Raw genomic sequence first — 23625 nt, 5'->3', positions numbered from 1 at the left:
GAAGGCTTGGGAACTTGGATGACCGTACCTTGTGCTTGTGGCTAATCATAGTATCATGCAAAGATTTGGGAGCCCTGTGTCTCATGAATGATGACCGCCAATACAATTTATCTCAGAACACCATTTGTGCATTTCATTTAACTGCTAAAAGGAACCTTCAGCCAGAACATAGACACTACAATTCACGACTTAAGAAGTATGCGCAACCAATAGCAAGTCAGCAAATGTACATTGCGAAAGTCAAATCCTTCAATCGCACCCAAGTAGCATTCAAATATCAGACTTTACACCGAGCACCAGTGTCCGGTTAGACAAAATGTTCTAGAGAGCAACTAAAACCAAAAGAATATAGGGAAAACGAGCTACACTTCATTGTTTTTTGCGACTTCCCCAGATCAAACCAATCTAAGACCGCCGGCACAACTTGTGTGCAATTAACTACTGGAGGTCCTGAACTTCGTTAGGCTAAGGATGAAATATTTTGTTTACAATGACTTCAACTCTAGATCATGAGCCAGCGAGGATGTATTATCTCCTGGATCGCTGACCAGCCTCAGAATTTATAGCCAGGGATCAAGGTAGCATGGTTAGAAGAAATCAGCACCCAAAATTAACCAACACCATCTCTGTGCACCAACACTATATTTCAGCATCCGATAATTTTGAACACTTGCCCAAGCAGCTTCACACCTGTGATTCTGCCCGTCTCTCATCCTGTCCCTGCTGTTCTGCTCTCTCATTACCTGCACATTAAGAGACCCAACACAAAATAACTCTGATCATTCCAATAAACAAGCAACAGAACGAAGCAAACTGCAGCTGGTGCAGATGAACCATATTCTCAATATCTGACCCAAAAAAGGAGAGAGTAGGTCAGATCCTTACGTTGGGGCCAACACCTTAGAATGATATCCTTCAATTCAGTCTTTGGAACTGGGATGAATTTTCCAACAAAAGCCAAGGGCCAACTGCATTACCAGGCAATAGTTAATTACAAGCAAGCTACAGTCAATCCTCTAGGGCACCCATCAGAAATTAATTCCCAGTGTTTTCAATTCAAACTGCTTGGAGATAAACAATTAGAAAATCGAATGATCATAGAAAATTAAGAAACTAAAATGCTTGAACCACCACAGCCGCCGAGTCAGATCACGGGAGGCTGCGGATGAGGACAATAGAGCCATTTGTGCGAGAAGAAAGAGAAGAATTTAGTGGAGTCCTGGGGGGTGGTGGGGGTAGGGTGCTTAAGTTGGCTCTGACATGGATTTTCGAGTCATAGCTACAAATTGACCAGACCATAACACTTCACAAGAGGGGCACATCACGCGTCCATCACCCATCAAGATAGCAAAAACCACCAGGACCACTGGCTTAGGCTAAAATGTATCTGATTAAAAAGTTCAGGAGTAGGATGTCTGATTTTTTTATATCAGGTAGTTGGATGCACTTTGCTCAAGTTCAGGAGCTTATCTAGACTTTTTCCATCAAGTTATTCGGGAAGCATAACTCATCCCTACAACACAATGTTGGTTCTTAAAGTGAAAAGTATCTTACCTTACAAAAGCAATAACTACAGAAACAAGCCAAAGCTTCCAATTCAGTCTCACAGTTGATGTAAATTTCCCAAGGAACTCAATAATTATCACCTGACATAAAAATGGCATGCCAGTCAAATGCTATTTCCTTAAACTAAAATCATAAATTTACTGATACAGTTATCTAAAATCCTTCCATACCTGCAATACAACGGTTATAGTCACTACTCCCAAAAAAAGATGATTTCTTGAAACTCCACTGAAGATGTTCAGTTCTTCTGGTTTACGAGAATTGAACTCATTAAACACCTGTTGGAAAAGTCAATGTTTTGTCAATTCCCAAAATGGCTTACCCATATGCTATAAATTACTAGCATTTTATATTCCTTGCTTCAAATGGAGATGAAAAAAAGCATTCACAATGTAACTTTAAGGTCAGAAATATGCCTCCAAATAAAGTAATAGAGAAGGCACTTATCCAAAAAATAGTTACCTGACACAAGACAAATGTATTGAATATAACTGTATTTTTCACTTTACTGGAGTAATCTAGTGTGTCCTGAGTCAAATGCAAAAGATTCCGGCCCCTAAAGTTGAGAGTAAGAAGAACAGCAACTTGAAAGACAGCCTGTGGTTACATAAACGTCAGTGCCCAATATAAAAGTAGATCATTAACAGTTCCAAGTTAGTCAACATCTGGCAGGACCTTAATACCTGAATAAACAAGTTTCTCCACATGATATTAGTCACAAGAGGTTCTCTGCATCAAATGCACATGAATTTTAGCCGTTTAAACATGCACAACAATTCCGTCAACAAACAATTATGAAAAGAATGCAATGGTCAATGGATCCTTTTGTTTCAACTTAATTTGAAATGCAAATAATACAAAGAAACACTACGCGAATAATACACACTATTTCTTGGGTGCTACTTTCACCAGAAAATTACATATTCAATGCCAGCACAATACTGCCTTAACACATGCCAAGCTGAATGGTGAAGGTCAGGGAAAGGTTACAGAGCCCCTGATAAACCAGTAACAAGTAATCAACTAAGAAAAAGAGTGGCAAATATGTACTAACGATAAACACAGAATCCTTACTACTTCCGTTACAGAAATACATAACAAAAAGAAAAAAAATAAATCAACCTAGGAGGAACCAAGTGGCATCCATTGTGTCCACTTGACCCCCTGAACTTATTTAGATTCAATTAACTCAACCAAACTATTTCAATTGGTCCAATTTACAGCCTAATGAGATTTGGGCGCCCCCCCCCTTTTTTTCCCCGCGCACAAGTTGGGTTTTAAATACAAATCAGGTGATAGTCTGATAGAGAACATGATAGCCTATGTTAGAAAATACTTTAAGAATTGCCCATCACTATTTTCCATGCAATTTTGCATCTCTAAGATTAATTTATTATCTGACGGTCCTAACCTGTAAAAAGATAGTCATGAAAATCTTAAGGAAGTGAATCTTTTTTACAGTTTGGTGCAAACTTTAATAGGCCAACAATTTTCTTTCCGTCTTACGAATCATTCAGTACCTATCTGGGTAAGTGGATAACTAAACCAAATGTTGGACCCAATATACAAAGCAATAATCTTGAACATGTACAGATGCACGCCTTACAAACTGATTCAAGTATCCAACAACCTTTGTTAGCAGAAAGAGAGCTATGGGATCCACAATTATCTCACTCTAGGATGATTATTGAATATTTTAGACACAAAAGGCTGACTGCTAAGTGCTAACCAAATAGAAGATGATATTAACAGAAGAATAACATACAGTTACTGTTAGACAGATTGTATAGGCTGGCCCTATGGGCCTTGGGTGCTGGCCGCACCAGCCCATTACTGTGCGCCGCCCCTAGGGTTTAGATAGGTGTTATCCTATTAGGCTAGGATCTCCTGATTGGTGGTGTTTCTATAAACCCTGGAGACCCTAGCCTATATACGTAACCCCCCCGGTGCTTTGCATCAATACATCTACTATTCCCGAGCCATATTACTTTCATGGTATCACGAGTCCAGGCTACCGCCCCGATTCACCTTCTGCTGCCCTAAACCCCGCGCGCCACCCCTTGGCTGCGCCACCCATGGTCGGGTCCTCCCCCCCCCCCCCCCCCCCCCCCCGCCCGCGTGCGCTCCCAGCTGAGCGCACCAACCAGTTCAACCCAAAAGCTTAAGCTGATGGGGAAATGTGGGCAATTCACTTATACTCCAACACTCCCCCTCACGTGCAGACTCTCTCAGGCCGCATACGTGGAGATTGGAGTGAGCTGCAATTATTTTATTTAATCGCGCCCGTCAGGATTCGAACTCGAGACCTCTAACTCTGATACCATATTGAGTTGCATGCACCAACTAGTTCAACCCAAAAGCTTAAGCTGATGGGGAGAGGTGGGCAATTCACTTATACTCCAACAACTTTCAGTTACAGATAATGTTTCAAGAGTAAAAGACCTACCTCCGTCCAACAGGTGACCGCCTCATAAGTTGATCTGTTGGTGGTTCAGTAGCCAATGCAAGAGCACCAAGTGTGTCCATGATGAGATTAACCCAGAGAAGCTGTATCCGAAACAAAACGAAGCTAGTATTTGTTGATGTCCAACTCAATAAAAGCTTAACACTTTAGCTACACTTCTGTTCATAAACAATTTGATTTGGCCCATGGCAAGTTGGCAATATTATTTTTGCAGTGCTCATCCTTGACATTTCCTTGTACATAATTTTTGCAAAATGATGGGCTTTTACATGGCATTACTCAAAAAGAAATTATGCTATGACATTTGCAAACATCACATTTGTGCACACTGGCCATCTTCATAAGTTACCTTTGGATTATGTTGCTCTATAACAAATTCCTGTTTATACATATACCTCTTAATTTACCAAATCAAAGAGCACTACAATAAACTAGCAGGATTCTGTTCACAATAGTAGCACAGAATGGAGAGCAATTAGACTAGATTACAATGCTAGCAATCGCATACTGATGTACAATCCTTTCTAAAATGATTCAGGAAACTGCATGTTGGGGAAACTGGGCATGGCAAGACTAAGTAAACTAGTCTCTCAGTATTCAAACATGGATACCAGTTAAAATATCAATATGGATTGCACTAAATATCTTGGTATGGCAGAAATGATAGGAAAAGTATACTGCAGATGTTTATACAAACCTGAACAGCATTTAGAGGAACATTTCCTGAGGAAACAGCAGCAACAACATTTATGACAAGAGCCGCAACATTTACAGTGAGCTGGAACTGAATAAACTTTTGGATATTTGCATAAACAGAGCGACCCCAGCGAACTACCTAGAATATAAAATATGAAGAACATTTAAGACAACCATTGTATTAGGTGCAAAATAGGAAGATTGTTAGATTCTACAAACTTTCCTAACCTTCACAACAGTAGAAAAATTATCATCCAGAATAATTATGTCTGAGCTCTCTTTAGCTACTTCTGTTCCTTGGATGCCCATAGCAAGACCAATATCTGCCTGAAAAATGGGAACAATGATAGGTTGAAGGGGTGAAAAAAGAAGAAAGAAACATCATCATGTTAGTAGTACCATAGTACCAAATAGTACAGTATACAATCACATGCATGGCTCATTCTTTTATTCATTCAAATATGAACTCCAAATTTGTATGTACCTCATGCAATGCAGGAGCATCATTTGTTCCATCACCAGTAACAGCAACGACATGGCCTCTTTTCTTAAGAGCCTTAACTAGGAGAAGTTTGTCATTAGGAGAAGATCGCGCCATCACCTGCAATGTATTGTTGAAATATGGTTAGTTTCAGTAGAACAGTCAAGTCAACAGCAAGAGCACACATTGAACAATATAAGATGTGTACTCCAAGGACCAAACAAGAATACCTGTTGTACTTACACGATGAAACAAAAAGTCAGAAATGCCTCAACAAATTCAGCTAGAAAGCTAGAGGATAACCAAAAGAGGATGATACGGCCTATTTATTGATATAAGGGCTAATGCAGGTAAATCACAACTAACTCGCCCTCCCCTTGGGAGGCTCTGAGATTAGAATGATCTTTCTGCTTAATCTCTAAAAATCGCCATCAGGCAGTACATATAGGACTCTCAACCTCCTAACAACTTATCCCTAACTTGCTGGCCAATCCAGCTACTAACAGATTGAATAGAAAAACTAACTCAACAAACTTATCTAACCACTAGTGGACGCCTGGGCCTTCTTCTTCCTGCGCATGAACTGATTTCCGAAGAAAGTGTCCATAACAGAGGACAAAGTTTTGTATCTTACTGGTTACTGGAACACAGATTCAGTTGTTTCAAATTTTCATATTTTTATCTACCATTAACAGTCGCACATGAGATATCGTAACACAACTACAGAACATAGGATATCTACCTATGCATCAGAAGTTAGGAACAGTGATATTAGCAGCAAAACTAGAGAAACAATATCAACCACAAGAAGCAAGATTTGCAATGAGACCAACACCCCACTCAAATATCCTTGAATCTGATTTCGAAGTTTAGAAAGTTGTAGATGAGTCGATGAGATAAATGCAATCAACCCAAACTAATATGTTGCATAGTATAAAATACATATTAGTAATATGCATAACTATGAATGCCAAGGCAAATGACTCCAATAAAACTATGCAACATGATATCAAATATATCAACAATAGGTCCGGTACTTTTTTGTTCAACCGAAACAGACAACAAGGTAAGGCAAGACAACATGCACAGAATATTTACATCTGAGAATGATGAATCAAAATGCCCTAAAACATGTTCTCACATTGATAAACTAGGGATGTCCCTAATTCGTATATATTTTTTCAAGCACAAATGAGTTGTGGTCTTACAGAAATCTTATCGGCAACATCCTCCCTTTCAGTATCATTGTAAGCACGGAAAACTCTTCCCTCTATTATAGCTTGCGCAGATGCATCAGAGTCCTCGAGTATTCCACACTCAAGTGCTATCGCTCTAGCTGTCTTTAGATTATCTCCAGTTACCATCCGTACCTATTTATTTAGAAACCGCGTAAGTCATGCTAGAGTCAATGAACAGGCATTTCAGTATTGCAGACGAAAGTTTAGGAAAAGTTAATGGGACCAAAATTTTTGTGCCTTTGCAACCATTAAAAACAAATAAACAGCTTGAGTTCCTTTTGAATATTCTATTGAGTTGCATCTCAAAATAGAAAAATCGAATTATCAAACATCATACTGAGCTACCCAGTAAAATAATACAAATTCATGAAAATTTTAATAAAATCATATGATAATGGAGCTTAAATATATCTAAACTTGCTTTTCTAACATAGGTACTGAGTATTATATGATTAATAATATTTAATAATGAAATGTTTTGTAAGAAATCTCAGCACACTTATTTTCTGAGACAAATATGGCTTGTATTCTTTATAAAAATCCCCATGCCGCTATAGACATGAATGCAAAACACATGCACACCTTTACACCAGCCTTTTTGCACAATTCAACAGCTTCTCTTACTTCAGGGCGGCAAGGATCCTGCAAATAGAAGGGGTAACTCAGCAACAGGCAGGGAACTACTAGAGCTAGAATCTGCAACATAATTCACCATTTGCAAATTCTTGAACATATACCTTCATCCCTGCGATTCCAATAAGAGTCAGGTCATCATCTGGCAGTTGCCAGCTGATTCGTTGTTCCTCACTTGGAACATCCTCCAGATCAAGATTTCGATAAGCAAAAGCAATACATCGAAGACTTTGTTCTGCCATATCTTCTATAAATTTCTTGAGTTGATTAGCCTGAAAGGTCAAAATGGAGATGATAACTTCCCAAATACATCTTCTGTACTGACATTCTAGCTTTCTTTGGTTGTTTCTGAGACAATTTTTACCATATTTTCCTTATGTATTCCCCACACCTCCCCTTCAACATGTTTTTCCCAAGACTATTTACTACAATGGAGGAGCTTAAAGATCATCCCAAGAGCAATAAGTAACCTGACAAAGGCTCTGCATGAAGGTACTATATGTGCACATTGGTTGTTGTACTTGTGCAAGATCCAAGAATGACATCTATTTAGGAATGGAGGGGGCGAATCTGAAAAGGGGCCAGTATTTCTACCTTATCAGGTGTCATTTCATGATTTGAGCCATCCACATCAATCCAACTTTTGCATAAGTCAAGAACAATTTCAGCAGCTCCTTTCCAGTGTACATGAATATCTGAATCTCTCTGAAAATGCCACATGAACAGGTTTAATGCTCTCTTGAGTTGAAATTAAGTGCCTCTGAGAATGCTTCAAGTCAAGATAGTTCAAAACTGGCCAACGATATATTTGAGAACTAATAGATCTTCAATACGAAAAATTATACAAGTACATTTGTCTCAAGAATACTTCCATTGTGGCATATTATTAAGCTTTACAAATTGCTACAACAAATGTTGGCTGCCAAAGTTATATTTTTTCCTCTCCCAAACAACGCTTGTGGTCAAAGGGCACATAGTGCAGCAAAAAACAACTCTTTAAGATTATGGAAAATAGTTGCACTGGACCAAACAAAATTAAGAAGGCAATATAATTGCACCTATGTTATTGTTTGAAAACTGGAGCTCTAGCAAACAACATAGACATTGTGAAAAAATGAGGGTGAAATTACCACAGCCACTGCAACCCCAGCACGCTTTTTTTCAGAGTTGAATGGAGAGACATGAATTATAGCAGATCGTGATCTCTCCTCCGCAAATTTCATCCGAAGCTATAGCAAGCACCAACAGATTACCAAAAAAAATGGATATCAGAAATGAAAGAGATTTTAACAATATCAGCAGAAATAGTAGTAGCTAAGGAACTGTACTTCAAGACCCCAAGCAAGGATGGCCTTTTCCGTTGGTGAGCCAGTTATCTCGACGCTACCATCCTGATAAGTCACAATTTTGGATATTATGGAAGGGGTACAAATACGGAAATATGAGATTTTATATCCAAAGAAATATACCACTGTAACTAGCACAAAAGATAGCAGAAGCAGTAGAGGAAATCGAAGATGACAATTCGCTAACAATTTAGACATGCCAAAAGCAGAAGACAAGAAACATCTCAGAAGAAGCACCTCGACAGCTTCGACTATCACCAGCAACCAAAACTGAAAAATTGTATCCTAGTATGCTAAACTGGAAATGAGATCATTTTCTACCGTATTGATAATACACATAACATTCTTGAACTATTATGGTATGCTGAGGTAGATTAGGGCAGATCCCCTCACGTCATCAGGCTTCTTACGTCAACTAGAGGCTCTGATGAAACCAATTTGGTGGGTAAAGTCTTTTACAGAGATGACTTGACTCCTGAGTCCAACGTAGCATATCTCTACTATACTAACAAGCCATATGTCTCTTAAAGATAGGATTCCAATGAAGTGGTCTGTGTTCTAGGAACTATGCAATTAGATACAAAGTACTTGGGTACTATTCATGGGACAGTGCCAGCTATACTAATAAGCCGTAACATGAACAGTGCAAGTTAAAAAAATAAATGAAGTAGCTGCAGTTGACTCACAAAATTATTTCATAAACAGCAATTCAAGATCACATACGAATGCAGTAAAAGGAGAGCATGCAACGTTACCTGAGCCTCAAACACACTGCCTGAAGTATTCTGTGCAATTCCTTCAAGTAAAAGTGAGACTACAGTAGGTGACAGGTTATCAACATTAGCAGGAGCTTGCAGCTTCACTCCGCCAACAATCGATTGCACAACGGTCATCTTGAACAGCAAAAAGTTCCGGAGAGTCAAATAATCACAAAACCAGAGACATTTACTACCTGCTAAGTACAAGGCCCATTGAAATCTGTGAAAAACTAACCTGGTTTAACGTTAATGTACCAGTCTTGTCACTGCAAATAGTAGTAGCCGAACCCATTGTTTCACAGGCAGAAAGCCTCCGCACCTGAAATTGACATGTTTAGCAACATGTGATAGTAACCAAAAGGGTGCAGCATAAACTAATCTGGAGAAATATGTACCAGTGCTTTGTCAGCCATCATTTTCCGCATGGAATAAGCCAGACTGATGAAATAGGAAAAATAGACGTTGAGAAATTGAAAAATGGAATATAAAACAGTCAAAAATATATTAACTCACGTTAGTGTGACAGCCAGTGGTAAGCCCTCAGGTACAGCGACAACAACAATGGTCACCTAGATAATTCAGCGCAGTATAAGATTTAATGAAAAATAAGTGCCACAGATACACTAAAAATACCCACTACATACCGCAACAGTTAGTATTTTTATTGACCCAAATATTGCAGATTTCACACTTGTGCGCCCCTTAACAAACTGAACAGAGCCATCTGAATTCGTGGTATGTCCTGAAAAATATCTGGAACAAGAAAAGGATTCTAATTACACATACATGCAGTGGATATATATGGCAGAAAGAGATTTGTGGTATGTCCCTGCTTTGAATCCTTGTATAGGACACATATCCATTACATCCAAGATCTACATATAATTTTAAGTATAATCTAGTCAAACTTTCTAATATCAGCAACCTTATATTTTATCTGCACTCATATCGGAAACAATGGAGGAAAGACGAAAAGAGAAAGAATAACCTTAATTATCATTGTAATAAAGTCTAATATCATCTATTTCGCATAGAACAGTTCATATTAAGCCATATGTCACTTAAGAGATAAGGAAAATTATATTGTCAGTGGTGCCTGCAATATGCATTGTAGCGCTTCAGCAGTTCCAGAATACTAAAAGAAGTTTAGTATTGTGAGTCTGTGTGAAAGTCTGCACTTTGATTCTGGGGGTTAATTACCTGAGCTATTCAAATTTAATCATCAAAAAACTTCCAGACATTGTTATTACCTTGCAAAGAGGACTATGAGGACCATAGCAGCAACAGAAAGCCCTACGATACCTATGAATGTTGCTACTCCATTCAACCGTACCTTAAAGAGAAAAAATAAAGCCATGAAGTAAACCTCGTAGCTGATGTTTAATAGTTTTATATCACAATTCCTGATCAAACCATCAGTAAAAGATAAAAGGGTGAAACCTGCAAAGGAGTTTCTTCGTTGTTATCTTCTGAAATGCTGGCCATTAATAAACCCCATTCAGTGTTAAGGCCAACTGCGGTTACCTGCAAAGGACTGAAAAGGGTCATATACACAAAACACCCAGGGCCTCACAACAAAGACTGTTAATAAGCACATATCTTAAGGGTGCCAGGACCTAACATGCATTAATTTAAAACCCACAGACACAAATGAATAAGGAATATGGAATAGGTCCGTTTAAAATATCCCATCCCCCCCCCTACCCACCCCACCCCCAAAAAAATGTAGCCTTCGAACATTCGAAGATAGGAATATTGCACCCTGATATGGTTGTAGGTGGCAATTTTGCACCATGAATCCAACTCAGGCTATTTTGTCCACATTTGCGATGATGTCTATTAGCCAATAATCAGCAAAAGTGGCCCAAATAAACAAAAAATAACTACTTAAATCAATGGCAAGTTGGCAACCATGATGGCAGGGTGCAAGAAGAACACTAGGAGAGGGACTGAAGGAGGCCTACTTCTTTTTTTCCTCGAATATGCAGGAGAGCTGCGTATCATTGCATTGAGATAGGAAAAATGGCCAAAATAGCCACACAAACACACCCTGCACACGCGGTTTTAAAGGAAGTGGAGGCCTACTTGCAGATGGCCAGGCAGGGGAAGCATAGCTAAAGTGATAGAGTCACGGAGCTGCTGGAGTCATACAATGGTACCTCACGTTCAGGTAGGAACTGGCCTGGACGAGCCTCCTCTGCAGTACTGCAGAGGGACTCATCCCACTGACACGAGGGCCCCACTATGACATGACCCACACGTCAGTGAAGAGCGAGTTCCTATGCAGTACTGCATATTTCCGGCCTCTTTTTCTTTCGGAACATGTAAGTTTCAGAAGAAAACAGAAGAATAAGCAAGGAGGCCTAATATGATGACTCACCAACATGGTACCATAACCATCAGCAACTTTGCATCCAGCCATTAAAAAAGGAGTCTTCTGATCCTTCATAACCTAACAGAAGAACCGTTGTTTAGTATGTTTGCTAAGCGTGGGAAAACTGATTCTAGGTAGAGTGTAAACTGCAACATGTCACTTACAATCTTGCTTTCCCCTGTCATACTGGACTCATCAATGGCAAGAGAATGACTACTGATTACAACACCATCAGCTGGGACCTAAAAGTTCATTTGGATTCCAATATAAGGTCAGAAACACAAACATTGTAGAATAAAATCAAAGCAAAATATGTTTGCTTGCTTACCTGATCACCAATTTTTAAAGCCACTACATCACCAACCACAATATCAAATATTGACACTTGAATCCTTCTGCCGCCCCTAATAACCTGAATGCAACGAAACGATGGGACTAAATTAGAGTGTTAAAATCTATGGACCCCAATTTTGCTTGGTTGTTTCATATCACAAACCTCCACTTGTATATTTTGCTTCTCCTCGTTGAGGTGTTGGAACTGCAGGGACTGCTTATAGTCACTGACAGCTAGCGCAATAAGAGAAGAAAATAGTTAGGGGCAGCATTTTTATTCTCAATGGATTATCATTCAGCAAAGGCAAAAAAAAAATGAAGAGTACAAGAAAACACTGTACAACAATCTGGCAGCGAAGATCTGTTATGTATTATCCAAAACCAATACAAAAGGCACAAGTGCAAACATATTACTGAAGGTGAAGGATAAAAACAAATCCATATTGTATCTCCCAAAACTACAGCATTTGCTCAGAAAGCTCAAGAACCATAAGTAAGCCATGATTTGCATCATCCTACTGACATCCCACTATTTCATTGCTAATAGAAAATCAATAAGTACAGATAGAAGGTGTGAAAAAAAGCATCATACCTGTAACAACTATCACAAGAAACACCGCAAATGCAATACTTGTGCCATCATACCATCCTTCTTTGATACCCTGATGAAAACTTTGAGTTAGAACTAAATATTATATATGATTAAAAGTGTAACTGCATAGGTAAAGTGCTCAGCTAAAACATCATTTATGAAAGCTTATAAAATAGATTTCAAACACACAAGGGGGTAAGCATAAATAAAAAACAATCGGCAAAAGATAGCACATAAGGAATAGGAAAAAAAACATAAAACAGACTAAAGGAATCAACCTCTGTTGCAATGCCCAATACTAGAGAAATTATTGCAGCTATGATAAGAATAACTAGCGTCATATCCTGGCAGGCCTCCCAAAGAAAAACCTGTAGCCACAAAATGAACCCCCACCAAAAGAACAAAAAAAGTTAGCCATTGAAACAGCAATAACTTAAAGTAGTGTAATCACAGTTAAATTGGGTAAAAGAAGCTTGCCCAAAAGCTTCTTCCTTTCTTGCGAGGATATCTGTTAGCCCCAAAAGCATTTGCCCTGCATGACAAATCTGCCTCATCGCCATGAATTCCCTTCTCTGAGTTGGTTTTCAGTAAATTTGTAAGCCCTTTAACCTAATTTTCAAAGAAAACAGGCATGCCTTAATTGGCTGTCCATAAATTGGAGGCTCAATTTTACATTCAAAGATGAACGATACATGCCCCTCCATATTCTTGCAGAGCAGAATAATTGTGATCTCTAGTCATCACTGTCAGCTGCTCCTCTCTGATTCCGAACCCCCGTGGGAGAATTTCTGCATAAAAAGAAAATAATGAAATACTAAAAAGTAGTATTGCCATTTTTGCACAGCTACATATCAAGATGCAGTTAGGTCCCTAACTTAGCAGCAACCAATCCTTGACAAAGATATTGATCGTGGGAATAAAAGTTGGTGAAAATTACAAGGCATCCATTCTCCAAAGCAGTTACCTGGTAATTCCCTGTCACCATTCTGCTTTTCACCAGCCTCTTTGAAAAGTAACGCAGCCTGATTATATTCAAAATTAAATTCATCAAACACGAAAATTGTAGCATCATATAAAAATACATTTCAGACATAATATAGAAATTAGAAACTATACCCGTATGACTTGAGCATGGGCCCTAATCTTCCTCCTTATTTGTTCTTTCTCCTCCTCCTTTTTTAGGTCAAGCGTATATCTGAATCGTCGAGAAGCATTGAGGACAAGTGCAGCTTGCTGCCAAGGAAAAAAAACATAATAATAACGTGTAAAAAATAGTGCACAGATTACAAAAGTTAGACTACATTTGCAGTAGCACACTAGTTGAAATGAATATTTGGAACAAACATCTCAAAAGCATTGAAACTATGCATGAACTCATTAAGAACTTAGTTTCCCTCGATTGTTGTCTGTTAAAATAAGAAGGCACTCCATCTTGTCTAAAAAGAAAGGGTGTTTCCCTGCAACCTTTGTTATCAGAATCTGTGCACTCCAGCTATTCGGCAATCAATCTAAATTGGTCTTAGGCCCATATGCAAACTATAATCGCTAGATGTTAAGATATTTTTGTAATATTATAATGTTATCAGGTTCTACTAACATATAGTTATTAGCTGTCAAAGTCATATCTGAGAGAGCATGAAAAGTCAATCAATAACATCAAATGAGGAAAAAAAAAAGGAGACTGATTATTAGCCAACCACATTACCACATTCACATTGGTTGAATTATGCAACAACGTAGCAGATTAGAAGCACTCAGGCTGAGATTTGACACTAACATCATATCTCAGTTATAATAAGTAACGCTAATACAGTTAATTTTTTTATGGATGAATGCCACGAACATCATATACTTCATCCGCAAAGAAATCAACATTTCTTGAAAAATAACGCTAATGTCAGTTAGACAAGCCCTCGTGTATGGGTGGACTTGTATCTAAATCACAAAGCATAAAAGATGTTAACAAAACAAATCAACTAGCTACCCTTTGGTGCTTTGACTTTAATGATACCATTTTTTCCCAAAAAAGTGCAGTTAATTGTATTTTTCTTTCCAAGGAGAGGACATATTAGAGATGGAAAATAAACAGTAAGAGTTATTTTAAAAGAACACCTTGCACATAAAGCATCGGCCCTTCGAAAATCAAAATGGATGCTCTGAATTTAGGTATACATTTACAGCATCAACCATCAAGTCCTATGGTTTCTCATTGTGTCCATTCTAACTTATTCAGATGGTTTTGTGGTGCAAACTCCTATAGTTCCTCTGCCCCAGATTGTATCCATTCTAAACCTTAGTTCTTTTTTTAATCTTATTAACAAGCAGCAACACAGTATTTGGTTCAGGTGTTTAGTCCACCCAATAGACTAATACGATCAACAACCAAATTCTGACTTAGTAGTCCCTGCTGTTGGCTCTACATAACACATGCTCTCAAAGGGCTATAGAGGTGTTGGGATGCGCAAAGAGGACTCGCGGAATATACATTTCAGGATTTCTAGGGGAAGTGGTGAAACACTTCAAATATCATCTTGCCTCAGTCTTTTCCTTCTCACTCATGTTTACTTAATCCAAAGTATCTCATCAGGAAACAAAAGCAATAGTGCACCATCAGGCAGTAGCCAAAGAGAGTCTACTGTTACACTTACCAGTGCTAGTTCATCTCTCTAAATTGTGGGTTGGGATACCACCAAAAACAATGTGGGTTGGATGATGAAGTAAATTGGACAGTTAAGGTCTATAACATTCAGTGCTACAAGTAGTTAACTTCCTAACCAGACACAACCATAACATATGCTTCTCTAAATCAGATATATATACTAATAATAGCCAAAATCCCGTATGAGACCAGCACATTCTTAGTAATGTGGACAAAATTAAACTGCATTGCATAAAACTATGCAAAACGGCTACACCAAAGCAAGCATTCAACTCAGCATCCTCGAACTACAGCAGAGGCAGAGGGCACACAGCACAGCGAGTTCAAAATTGCGGCCGGGAATGGGGGTCGGGTGTACTCACCCTCCAGCGCCGCAGCCGCTCGACCGGGGCGCGCTTGGCGGGGATGTCGAAGGGGTCGGCGTCCGGGCCCCTCACGTCGACGCCGAGCACGTCCGCGCAGTCGTCGTCGATCTCGTCGCGGCGGCGCTGGTAGCGCCCGGGCGACGCCTCGGGCTGCTGCCCCCCGGCCATTGCCGCGCCGCTTCCTCAGGAGAGATGACACCGCACCCCTCCCCGATCTGCAGCCACATTCCACAGCCACCAGCATCAGCAAACCACGAATTCAAAAAAAAAAACCCAACACAACAAGGAGCAGAGAGCGTCCGCGAGCGGCGAGCGGGTTACAGTACGGCAGCCACCTCGGGACGGGCGGGCGGAAGGGTGAGAGCTACAGGGCTCCGGCTCCGGCGACGCAGCGGAGGCGGAGCGGGTCCCCGTGGCGGTGAGTGAAGGGGAACGGTAAGGGCAGGCGGTGGCGAGGTGAGGTAGTGGGGAAGAGGAGGAGGCGTGCGGCGGAGGAAACGAAGCGAATCGGGCGCTTGTCTCGCTCGCTTTCCGGTTTCCGCGTTGCTTCCCCGCTCGCCTTGCCTTTTCCCGCTTCACGCTCCCGAAGCAGCAGCCCTCGCTGGGCTCGCTTCTCTTTTGCTTTTGGCCGCTGCCGCCTTTACCCCCCGCGCTCGAGCTCGCGGCGCGGCGGGGTTCGGGTAACGGATCGGGCTCCCTTTCGGCGCGGCGCCGAGAGAGACGAGACGAGACGAGACTAGAAGAGAAGGAAGGCCGGCGAGGGAAACGGGCGGGGGGACGACGACGCGACGCCGTTGGGTTGCCTGGTGAGACTGGACGAGTCCAGTCGCGGTCGTGGTTGACGTCACCGCGCCGTCCCGTCGTCTCCTGCGACCGAACCGAACCACCAGCGCGGTGTGGCGTACGTGTTGACTCGCACTAGAGGGGACGCGCTCTGCGGCGTGGGAGGGGACGCGCTCTGCGGCGTGCTGCCGTGTGTGGCGTGGGTCTGTGGGTGAGGGGATTGGGCGGTTTGGATTTTGGTTTGCCCAGTGGGAAGTTGCATGTCACGCTTGCGGCATGGGTTTCGTCTGATGGAGATATAAAGTGGACATGCGTGTATTGGTCTTATGCAAGCGAGTCCAGTTATTTAAAAAAAATTCCCCGTTTTTCTCTTTTCGTCTGAATGGCGTCGTGTGGCTAACCAAACCATGCTTTGAAGTTGTTGCTATGCTGTTTGTAACTGTGCGAGTGGTGTTCTTGCTGCTTTTTGAGTTCGGTGGCCAGTAGGATTTCCTACTGCACTTGAAACGTTCAGTGATGTAATAAATTTTGAATTTGAACCTGAAATCATAAAGGAATAAGTGTCCCCTTTTAAACTGTTGCATAGCAATAACAAATACGTAGAAGTAAGAAGTTCCAGATAGTTTTCAGACGCAAATCCAACCTGCAGGCCCAAAAGCGCGTCGGCTGCACGTGACCCCTGTTGGTTATCGACAACAGTGCAGTAGGCAACTTAATTTGCTGTAATATATTTCGAAAATAAAAATAATGAGTTCTGCGATGTGTCAAAGCAAGAGGGCTCCAAGTAACATGGAGCCGGAGCAAGGTATCTACAGACTGAATAATCTATACTATAGTCCAGTCTGACATGTGACCAGTATACTAGTGTGCACGTAGTCGCCTGTCGCCCTACAGACCAGCTGCAGCTGGGAATCAACCATACGCCAGGTCAGCGTCCATCGTGCTTCGGCGAGGAGACGTAGGAGCCGCCCAGCGAGGAACTGACCGAAGTGAGTAGTATAATCAAGAGTGCCTAATAAGACTCGGGAAGAGACTGTCAAGCAGTGATTAACCTTAACGACCGAGGCTAGTTCATTCTGAAATGTACCTACTACCTAATAGATAGATGTGTTTCCTTAGCTGAAACTAGCACAAATAGCCATGAATTTCGAAAAATATTTTCCTTGAAAATGTTTCTAAAATACGGATTGAGTATGTGTAGAAGTCTCACTGGATTATCTAAAAAAAGTCTCACTGAAAATTAGTAAAATACTAGTAAGTATAGTAATCCGTGGGCTCCCAGCTTGGTGGCCCGGTTACAGTTTTGGGCCAAACCAATCCACCAGAGGGGTCGGTCAGAAACAAGTCAAGCCCAACCCACCCAACCACCCTCAAAATCAGATTATCGTATGAAGAACACCGAACTGCTACGAACAACGCCGAGTCAAAAAGAACACAAAACTAAAACACAAGTTCGTGTGCTTTTACTGTGCCTAGTGGAGTCGCTTGTAAATAGGAAATAACGAACGAACTGACCCCAGTACGGGTCGCTTTGATTGGATTTGCGCCTAAGAACGAAACCTCTCACGGCGATCGATGCCTGTCCCCATGATCAAGCAAGATCATCCTTGTATCCACCTCGATTCATAAAGCGAACAACAAAGCAAAAGGCAAGACGGAAAAGCAAAGAAAGGAATCGTAGCCGGCCGCCCGGGTGGTCACCGCTACCGACGCCGGCGCTACTGGATCGGATCCGCATGCCCGACGAGCGACGACGACGCAGCACGCGCGCACATGGCATCATCATGCGGTGCCGGCCGGCAGGCCGGGAATGAAACACGGACGTACCTGATCGGTTAGCTTAGCTAGCTGCTCGGCCGCGGCGGTGGCGTCGCAGGAGCTCTGATCAGGAGGAGGAAGATCACCAGCTGGACGGCTGGACCGTTCGATTTGCTCTCGATCTGCTAGCTGCTCTAGCGCCGCCAAGCTCTTAGTCGGAGTAGTAGCGCGCGTACGGGGTACAGCGTTTTCTATATGTGTGTAGTGTGTAAAGGCAGCTTGTTCAGTTCAGCTGGAAGCCTCGGTTGTTGGCTTTGATTCTGTGAGTGCAACAACTGGTCCAAGCTGCTACAAGAAGGGAGCTTGCTTGAGGAGGTGAACAAAGAAGCGCCATGGCTGCCGCTCTCTGCTGGCGTCGTCGCCTTTAGGTTGCTATACTGCTTGATGGTAGTTGTAGCTTTTGGAATTTCAGGTTGCTGGCCGGTGTCCCCTTTTTATAGACGACGCCGGCCCATATACTGCTAGCGTTGTTTTCAGTCTACATCGGTGTGGCGCAGTGATATACGGTCTGTACATTTGCACCGGTTGTGTTGATTCACTTGGTAGTGTTTTGGTGTTTAGTTATTCTTCATCTGGGATGCTAATGTTAATGTGACTGGAAAGGAATCTGTAAGGTTGAAGAGATGGAATCAAGGAGGAATCCTAAACTTTGTACGGTATTGATCGGCAAAATAGGATACATCTTGTCAACAACATGCATGCCAAACGCAGTATACACTTCATGTGTCGTATTTCTTTCAAAAAAAAACCCGTCATGTGTCGTATAGTCGTATGCGCCGGCGGCGCATTATGCGACGGCGTTTCTTGGCCGCCATGCACATTGGATTCCAACATATGATTGAAGTTTCAAGCCAGTTACCCGCTGAACCGATGAAGTTGCATCGTATGGCCGGTTTTGTCCGACTCCTGTCCGACCACAGTACCGTCACCAAGGCAGAGGTCCCACAAGAAAGACAAACTCAAGACGAACAGGACTCTGGACAAGGGCGGAGCTGAGGTGGTGTTGAAATGCATGGATTAATTTTTAGTTCGGGTCACCTAGGATATTTGATACTAATTAGAATAACTAAACGTGAACTAACTATAAAACTAATTGCATAAGGCGTGGCTAATTCGCGAGATAAATCTATTAAGCCTAATTAATCCATGATTAGCACATATTTACTATAGCATCACATGGTCAAATCACGAACTAATTAGACTTAATAGATTCGTCTTGCGAATTAGCCTTCATTTATGCAATTAATTTTATAATTAATCTATATTTAATGCTACTAATTAGTATCTAAACATTCGATGTGACATAGACTAAATTTTAGTCCCATGAACCAAAACTCAGCCGGACGTGCAGAAGTTTCGTGCATGGTCATCGACTCATCGTACCATACTACCGTCGGTACAAGGCTAGTCCCAGTGCAAGATTTAATAGGCTGTCCTCAGCATTTATTAGTTACATGAGGTTGTGATCAAGTGTTCCATGTGATTATGTAGCCACTTGTATTTGTTACTTGAAATATGATACACATGAAGGATCTAGCAACATAGTGAAATTTAAATATCAACCAAAAGTATTTAAAATTAACTTATATCATACGAGATAAATTGGATCACATATATTAAATAAATTACATATATTGTAACCCAAACTCAAGGTATGTTTGGACGGGACCTTGACCTTCGCCAAATATGCTCAATCAAATCTTTCTTAAGTTGTTTATGGGTTGAGGTATCTCGAATATCAGCATCTAGTATTCTTTCAAACGAGACGTAATCTTCAGGGGAGAATGCTGGTGCTTCAACAATCGTTGTACTTGGAGCTTCATTCAAATCAAGATTCTCTTCAATATTGTCTTCTGTTTTTTCATCTTCGACTGTCATATTGTGAAGTATGATGCACGCTCGGATAACTTTCTCAAGTTCTCCTTGATCATATAGACGAGCTGGTCGCTTCAAAACGCAAAATCGATGTCGCAAGACACCGAAAGCTCGTTCAATATCCTTTCTCTTGGATTCTTGTTCCTGTGCAAATAACTTGTCCTTCTCGATGATGGGCAAGGATATTGATTTCACAAACACAGCCCATTCAGGGTATATTCCATCAGCAAGATAATAACTGGTGTTGTACTGATTTCCGTTGACCATGTAGTGCACCCGAGGAGCATGCCCCTTTAGCTCTTCAATAAATAGAGTCGACTGGTTAAGAACATTGACATCATTATTTGAACCAGCAACTCCAAAGAACGCATGCCAAATCCAAAGATCATGAGAAGCTACAGCCTCAAGTATTATGGTCGGAACTTTTTGATCGCCCTGAGTGAATTGGCCCTTCCATGCATTGGGACATCTTTCCCAATGCCAATGCATACAGTCAATGCTCCCAAACATGCCAGGAAAACCTCGACTCTCACCAATTTTAAGCAAACGCTCAGTTCCACAGTAGGGCGCCTCAAATAGTGTCCACCAAAAATTCGATAACACCTTGGAGAAACATCTTCATCGCCTTTAATGCAATACTTTCTCCAATTTTTAAATATTCATCTAGATGATCTGCAGCACTACCATTAGCTAATTGACGAATTGCCGGTGTGCATTTCTGCAGTGGTGTTAGGCCTTGACGATTAAGAGCATCCACCTTTATAGTGAAATAATCGGACCACTTGCCTAACTCATCAATGATGCGTAGAAAGAGTGTCCTGGACATACGGAATCTCCGTCAAAAAACATTTGCTGGGTACAGAGTTTTGCTGGGTACATAGGGTTATCTGAGAAATAATCATCAACCAAATGCTGATGGTACTGCTCCCTTAGCCTTCTGATGTACTTCCTCGGACCACTTCGAGGATCATATGTGGCTTCTTGGAGATCTTCTAAACTTGACTTAAGAATTTGAGTTGCCTCATCGATTACATCATTAATAATTTCCTCCTTGGTGAGGAAGTCATCCCAATCATCAGAGAGGTTGCTTGTTGAGTTAGGAGAGTGGTCGGCAGAGAAAGAATCATCCTGTTGCTCCATAAATAAAGTGGCACAAATGTACTATGTTGGTGTACCATCAGGTTGCATATATAGGTAGCATCTCTGTTGCTGTTTCATACCTATTAGTTCAATTCAGCATTCACACAATCAGTTCAACCATCAGTTCAACATTCACACTATCAGTTCAGCATTCACACTAGCATACACACATACAACCATCAGTTCAGCATTCACAGAAATCATGCATTCACACTATAAACAACACTCATTCACATTGAATAAAAACAACATTGGTACTAATATTCAGAAACCACCAAAGTTTAAAAACAACATTGGTCACAGATTAAAGACTCCCATGGTTGCTGCAGAAATCACCACAGTAACAGATTGCTCAATAACAAAATAAAAAACAGGGATACACAAGTATTCATCACAGCAGCAGCATTGGTCACATATTGATCAAGAACAAAAACACTTCACACTTCATCGTTGTTACTAAAAAGTTTCTTCTCCATCATCGCCAGTGTCTTCTCTCTTCTAGCCTTTGATTCTTCTATCTTCTGACTAGTGTCTTGGTAAAGCAATGAATCATAGACTTGAAGCATTTTTGCTTCCTTTTCCTCTTGTGCTGCCTTCAGTCTCATCCTTGAGATTTCAAGATGTGCCTCTGTTGTCTTCGCACGCGCCTGCTTACGCTCTTAAGTAACCGCAACTATCTTGTCTATATTACCTCCTAAGATTGCAAACCCTTCAATCACCTCTTCCGTCTTGCACTTGCTATTGCGTCTTCCGCTTGCCTTGGCTGCATCTCTCCCAATTGGACGCTCGGTCTGTATGTCATCATCAACATCAATGGGAAGTTGTGATTGATTCTTTTCTTTCTCTAATTGGGCAACATGTGCACACCATTTAGGTTGATTCTTGAGAGTCCTCCACCAATGGATCAAAGTGAAAGGCTTCTTGTATCGTTCTGTATAGAGTGCAAGTGCCTCATCCATCATGTGATCATCAGATGCCCCACTTTTGTTCACTCTATTGACCTTAGTCCAACATCCATTGAAGTCGGCGATAACTGTCTTCAAGCGTGACCAATGAATCTTCAGTTGATTTGTGTCCCTTTCACAACCTGGTGTTGCGTTCTTGTTGAACTCTTCAGCGATATCCTTCCAAAAACTATCGTATTTCTTGTCATTCGTTCTTATTGGGTCATTAGAATTGTTCAGCCACGCACTCACCTACAACAAGAAATCAGAACTACTTATGACAAGGAACTTCTCTTTGCTGTCCTACTCGCCTACAACAAGAAATTAGAACAGCAAGAATGAGACTATTACCAATCGAACTTCCTCTTCATGAGACCAATGCCTTCTCTTTGTTGTCCTACTTGTCTCGACACCGTTGTCGCCGTCAATGTCAATGGAGACTTGAGGTGTGGATTGTTCTTGTGCCGATGGTGGTGGTAACGGAGAAATTGGTACAAAGTTATTAGTAAGCCCAATGAAATGGAAATTTTGTTCCGGTGCAGCAAATGGTGGTTGTTGTAACATATTACCATAACCTGCCCTGAAATATAAATACATGAAGGATCAGAACAACTGCAAAACATAGCAGTAAAGACATGGTTTGACAGAGACTGTGACAATGGCTACTATAGTATGTAAGTGCACAAACACAGGGAACAGAGATATGCTTCTTTAGTTTTCAGATAATCTGTATATAATAACTGAGAGGCATTTAGACCTTGCAATGTTCTGCATGTCAGCTTAGTTGATGATAATGGGACATGTGCAGAAAAATAATCAAGAGTTCAAGACCTTATAAAAACACAGGTAAAAACATGAATAAACAAAGAAAATAGATCTCTTTGCCTCTGAAATTCGACCAGTGAGTCATAATACTTTCACAAGCAGTGTATTTTGTATAAGGGGTAATTTAGTTCTTCCTTTCAGGTCATCAAGACAAGGTGAAACAGAGTCGACAAAACCATTGAGCCTTCAAGTGATTCACCCAGGCTCAACAGCATGAACAGTGGAACAAATATGGCACGAACAGTGAAACAAGTATTAACACAGAGCACTTGTTAGCCAGGCTGCAAGCTTCTTTGATAAATTAACCCATCTCCTAACGCAACTAATTACATGTTCAATTGGTCACCGATGATCATAAAAACATTGTTCACAAACAATCATATTTATCTTACCAGGGATTTGTGCATCGGTTAGATTGTGGTGAATGAATGACACCAGCTACGGCCTGCCATCCTGGAGGAATCATATGCGGCGGTGTGGCGGATCCACTTCGGATTTGCTTTGTTTAACATGATTTAGCCGCCTAAGATGCGACACTCATGCTTTAGCCAAGTAAACACGAAGTGCCGTCGGATTTCATCCGATTTAACCACTTGAACAGGACCGAATAGCAAACCCACGCGAAGGTGAGCGGTTCCAGAGAATACAACAAGTCCACTGAGTTAACAATTTAACCATTTAGTTTGGCCATAAAAACAATATCAGAGTTTTACAAGGTTCAGCAGAAAAGCAACA

The 23625-nt window shown here is 41.1% G+C and overlaps 1 protein-coding gene and 2 pseudogenes across 2 annotated transcripts; all 3 read right to left on the bottom strand.

The window, feature by feature from the left end:
• Positions 1–210: 210 nt before the first annotated feature.
• Positions 211–18498, bottom strand: LOC117844746 (calcium-transporting ATPase 5, plasma membrane-type). Of its 2 annotated transcripts, none has more exons than XM_034725532.2 (35): positions 18116–18498; positions 15503–15720; positions 13598–13714; positions 13446–13503; positions 13178–13269; positions 12959–13090; positions 12760–12849; positions 12482–12551; positions 12053–12123; positions 11885–11968; positions 11721–11798; positions 11563–11634; positions 10623–10706; positions 10433–10515; positions 9827–9935; positions 9696–9751; positions 9578–9620; positions 9418–9501; positions 9180–9317; positions 8407–8469; positions 8209–8307; positions 7673–7783; positions 7183–7350; positions 7028–7087; positions 6416–6577; positions 5211–5327; positions 4955–5053; positions 4728–4865; positions 4013–4113; positions 2250–2295; positions 2029–2163; positions 1737–1844; positions 1555–1646; positions 886–968; positions 211–743 (listed from the first exon to the last, which is right to left on the bottom strand). In XM_034725532.2, the coding sequence occupies exons 2-35, from the start codon at positions 15671–15673 to the stop codon at positions 685–687; spliced, it is 3273 nt and encodes a 1090-aa protein (XP_034581423.1). In that variant the 5' UTR covers positions 15674–15720; positions 18116–18498; the 3' UTR covers positions 211–684. The 2 variants fall into 2 exon arrangements, with proteins under 2 accessions (XP_034581423.1, XP_034581416.1); XM_034725525.2 differs by lacking the exon at positions 18116–18498 and adding an exon at positions 15841–16409.
• A 1255-nt stretch (positions 18499–19753) lies between these two features.
• LOC117853214 (uncharacterized) lies at positions 19754–20807 on the bottom strand (annotated as a pseudogene).
• A 751-nt stretch (positions 20808–21558) lies between these two features.
• LOC117853205 (glutathione S-transferase T2-like) lies at positions 21559–22839 on the bottom strand (annotated as a pseudogene).
• Between the last annotated feature and the right edge of the window lie 786 nt (positions 22840–23625).

This window comes from Setaria viridis, chromosome 1 (assembly GCF_005286985.2).
Source record: "Setaria viridis chromosome 1, Setaria_viridis_v4.0, whole genome shotgun sequence".
Lineage (NCBI taxonomy): Eukaryota > Viridiplantae > Streptophyta > Magnoliopsida > Poales > Poaceae > Setaria > Setaria viridis.
Note: the sequence above shows the minus strand (reverse complement) of the source record. Positions and strands in the feature narration are given on the sequence as shown.

What these genes read in the sequence shown, in the direction of transcription:
- LOC117844746 (XM_034725532.2), bottom strand. Translation starts at nt 15,673, where the DNA reads ATGGCCGGGGGGCAGCAGCCCGAGGCGTCGCCCGGGCGCTACCAGCGC. An exon ending in TTCCTCTAAATGCTGTTCAG is followed by an intron (nt 4,114 to 4,727) that starts GTTTGTATAAAC and finishes TTTCGGATACAG; the next exon opens with CTTCTCTGGGTTAATCTCAT. An exon ending in CTATAACCGTTGTATTGCAG is followed by an intron (nt 1,647 to 1,736) that starts GTATGGAAGGAT and finishes TTTTTATGTCAG; the next exon opens with GTGATAATTATTGAGTTCCT.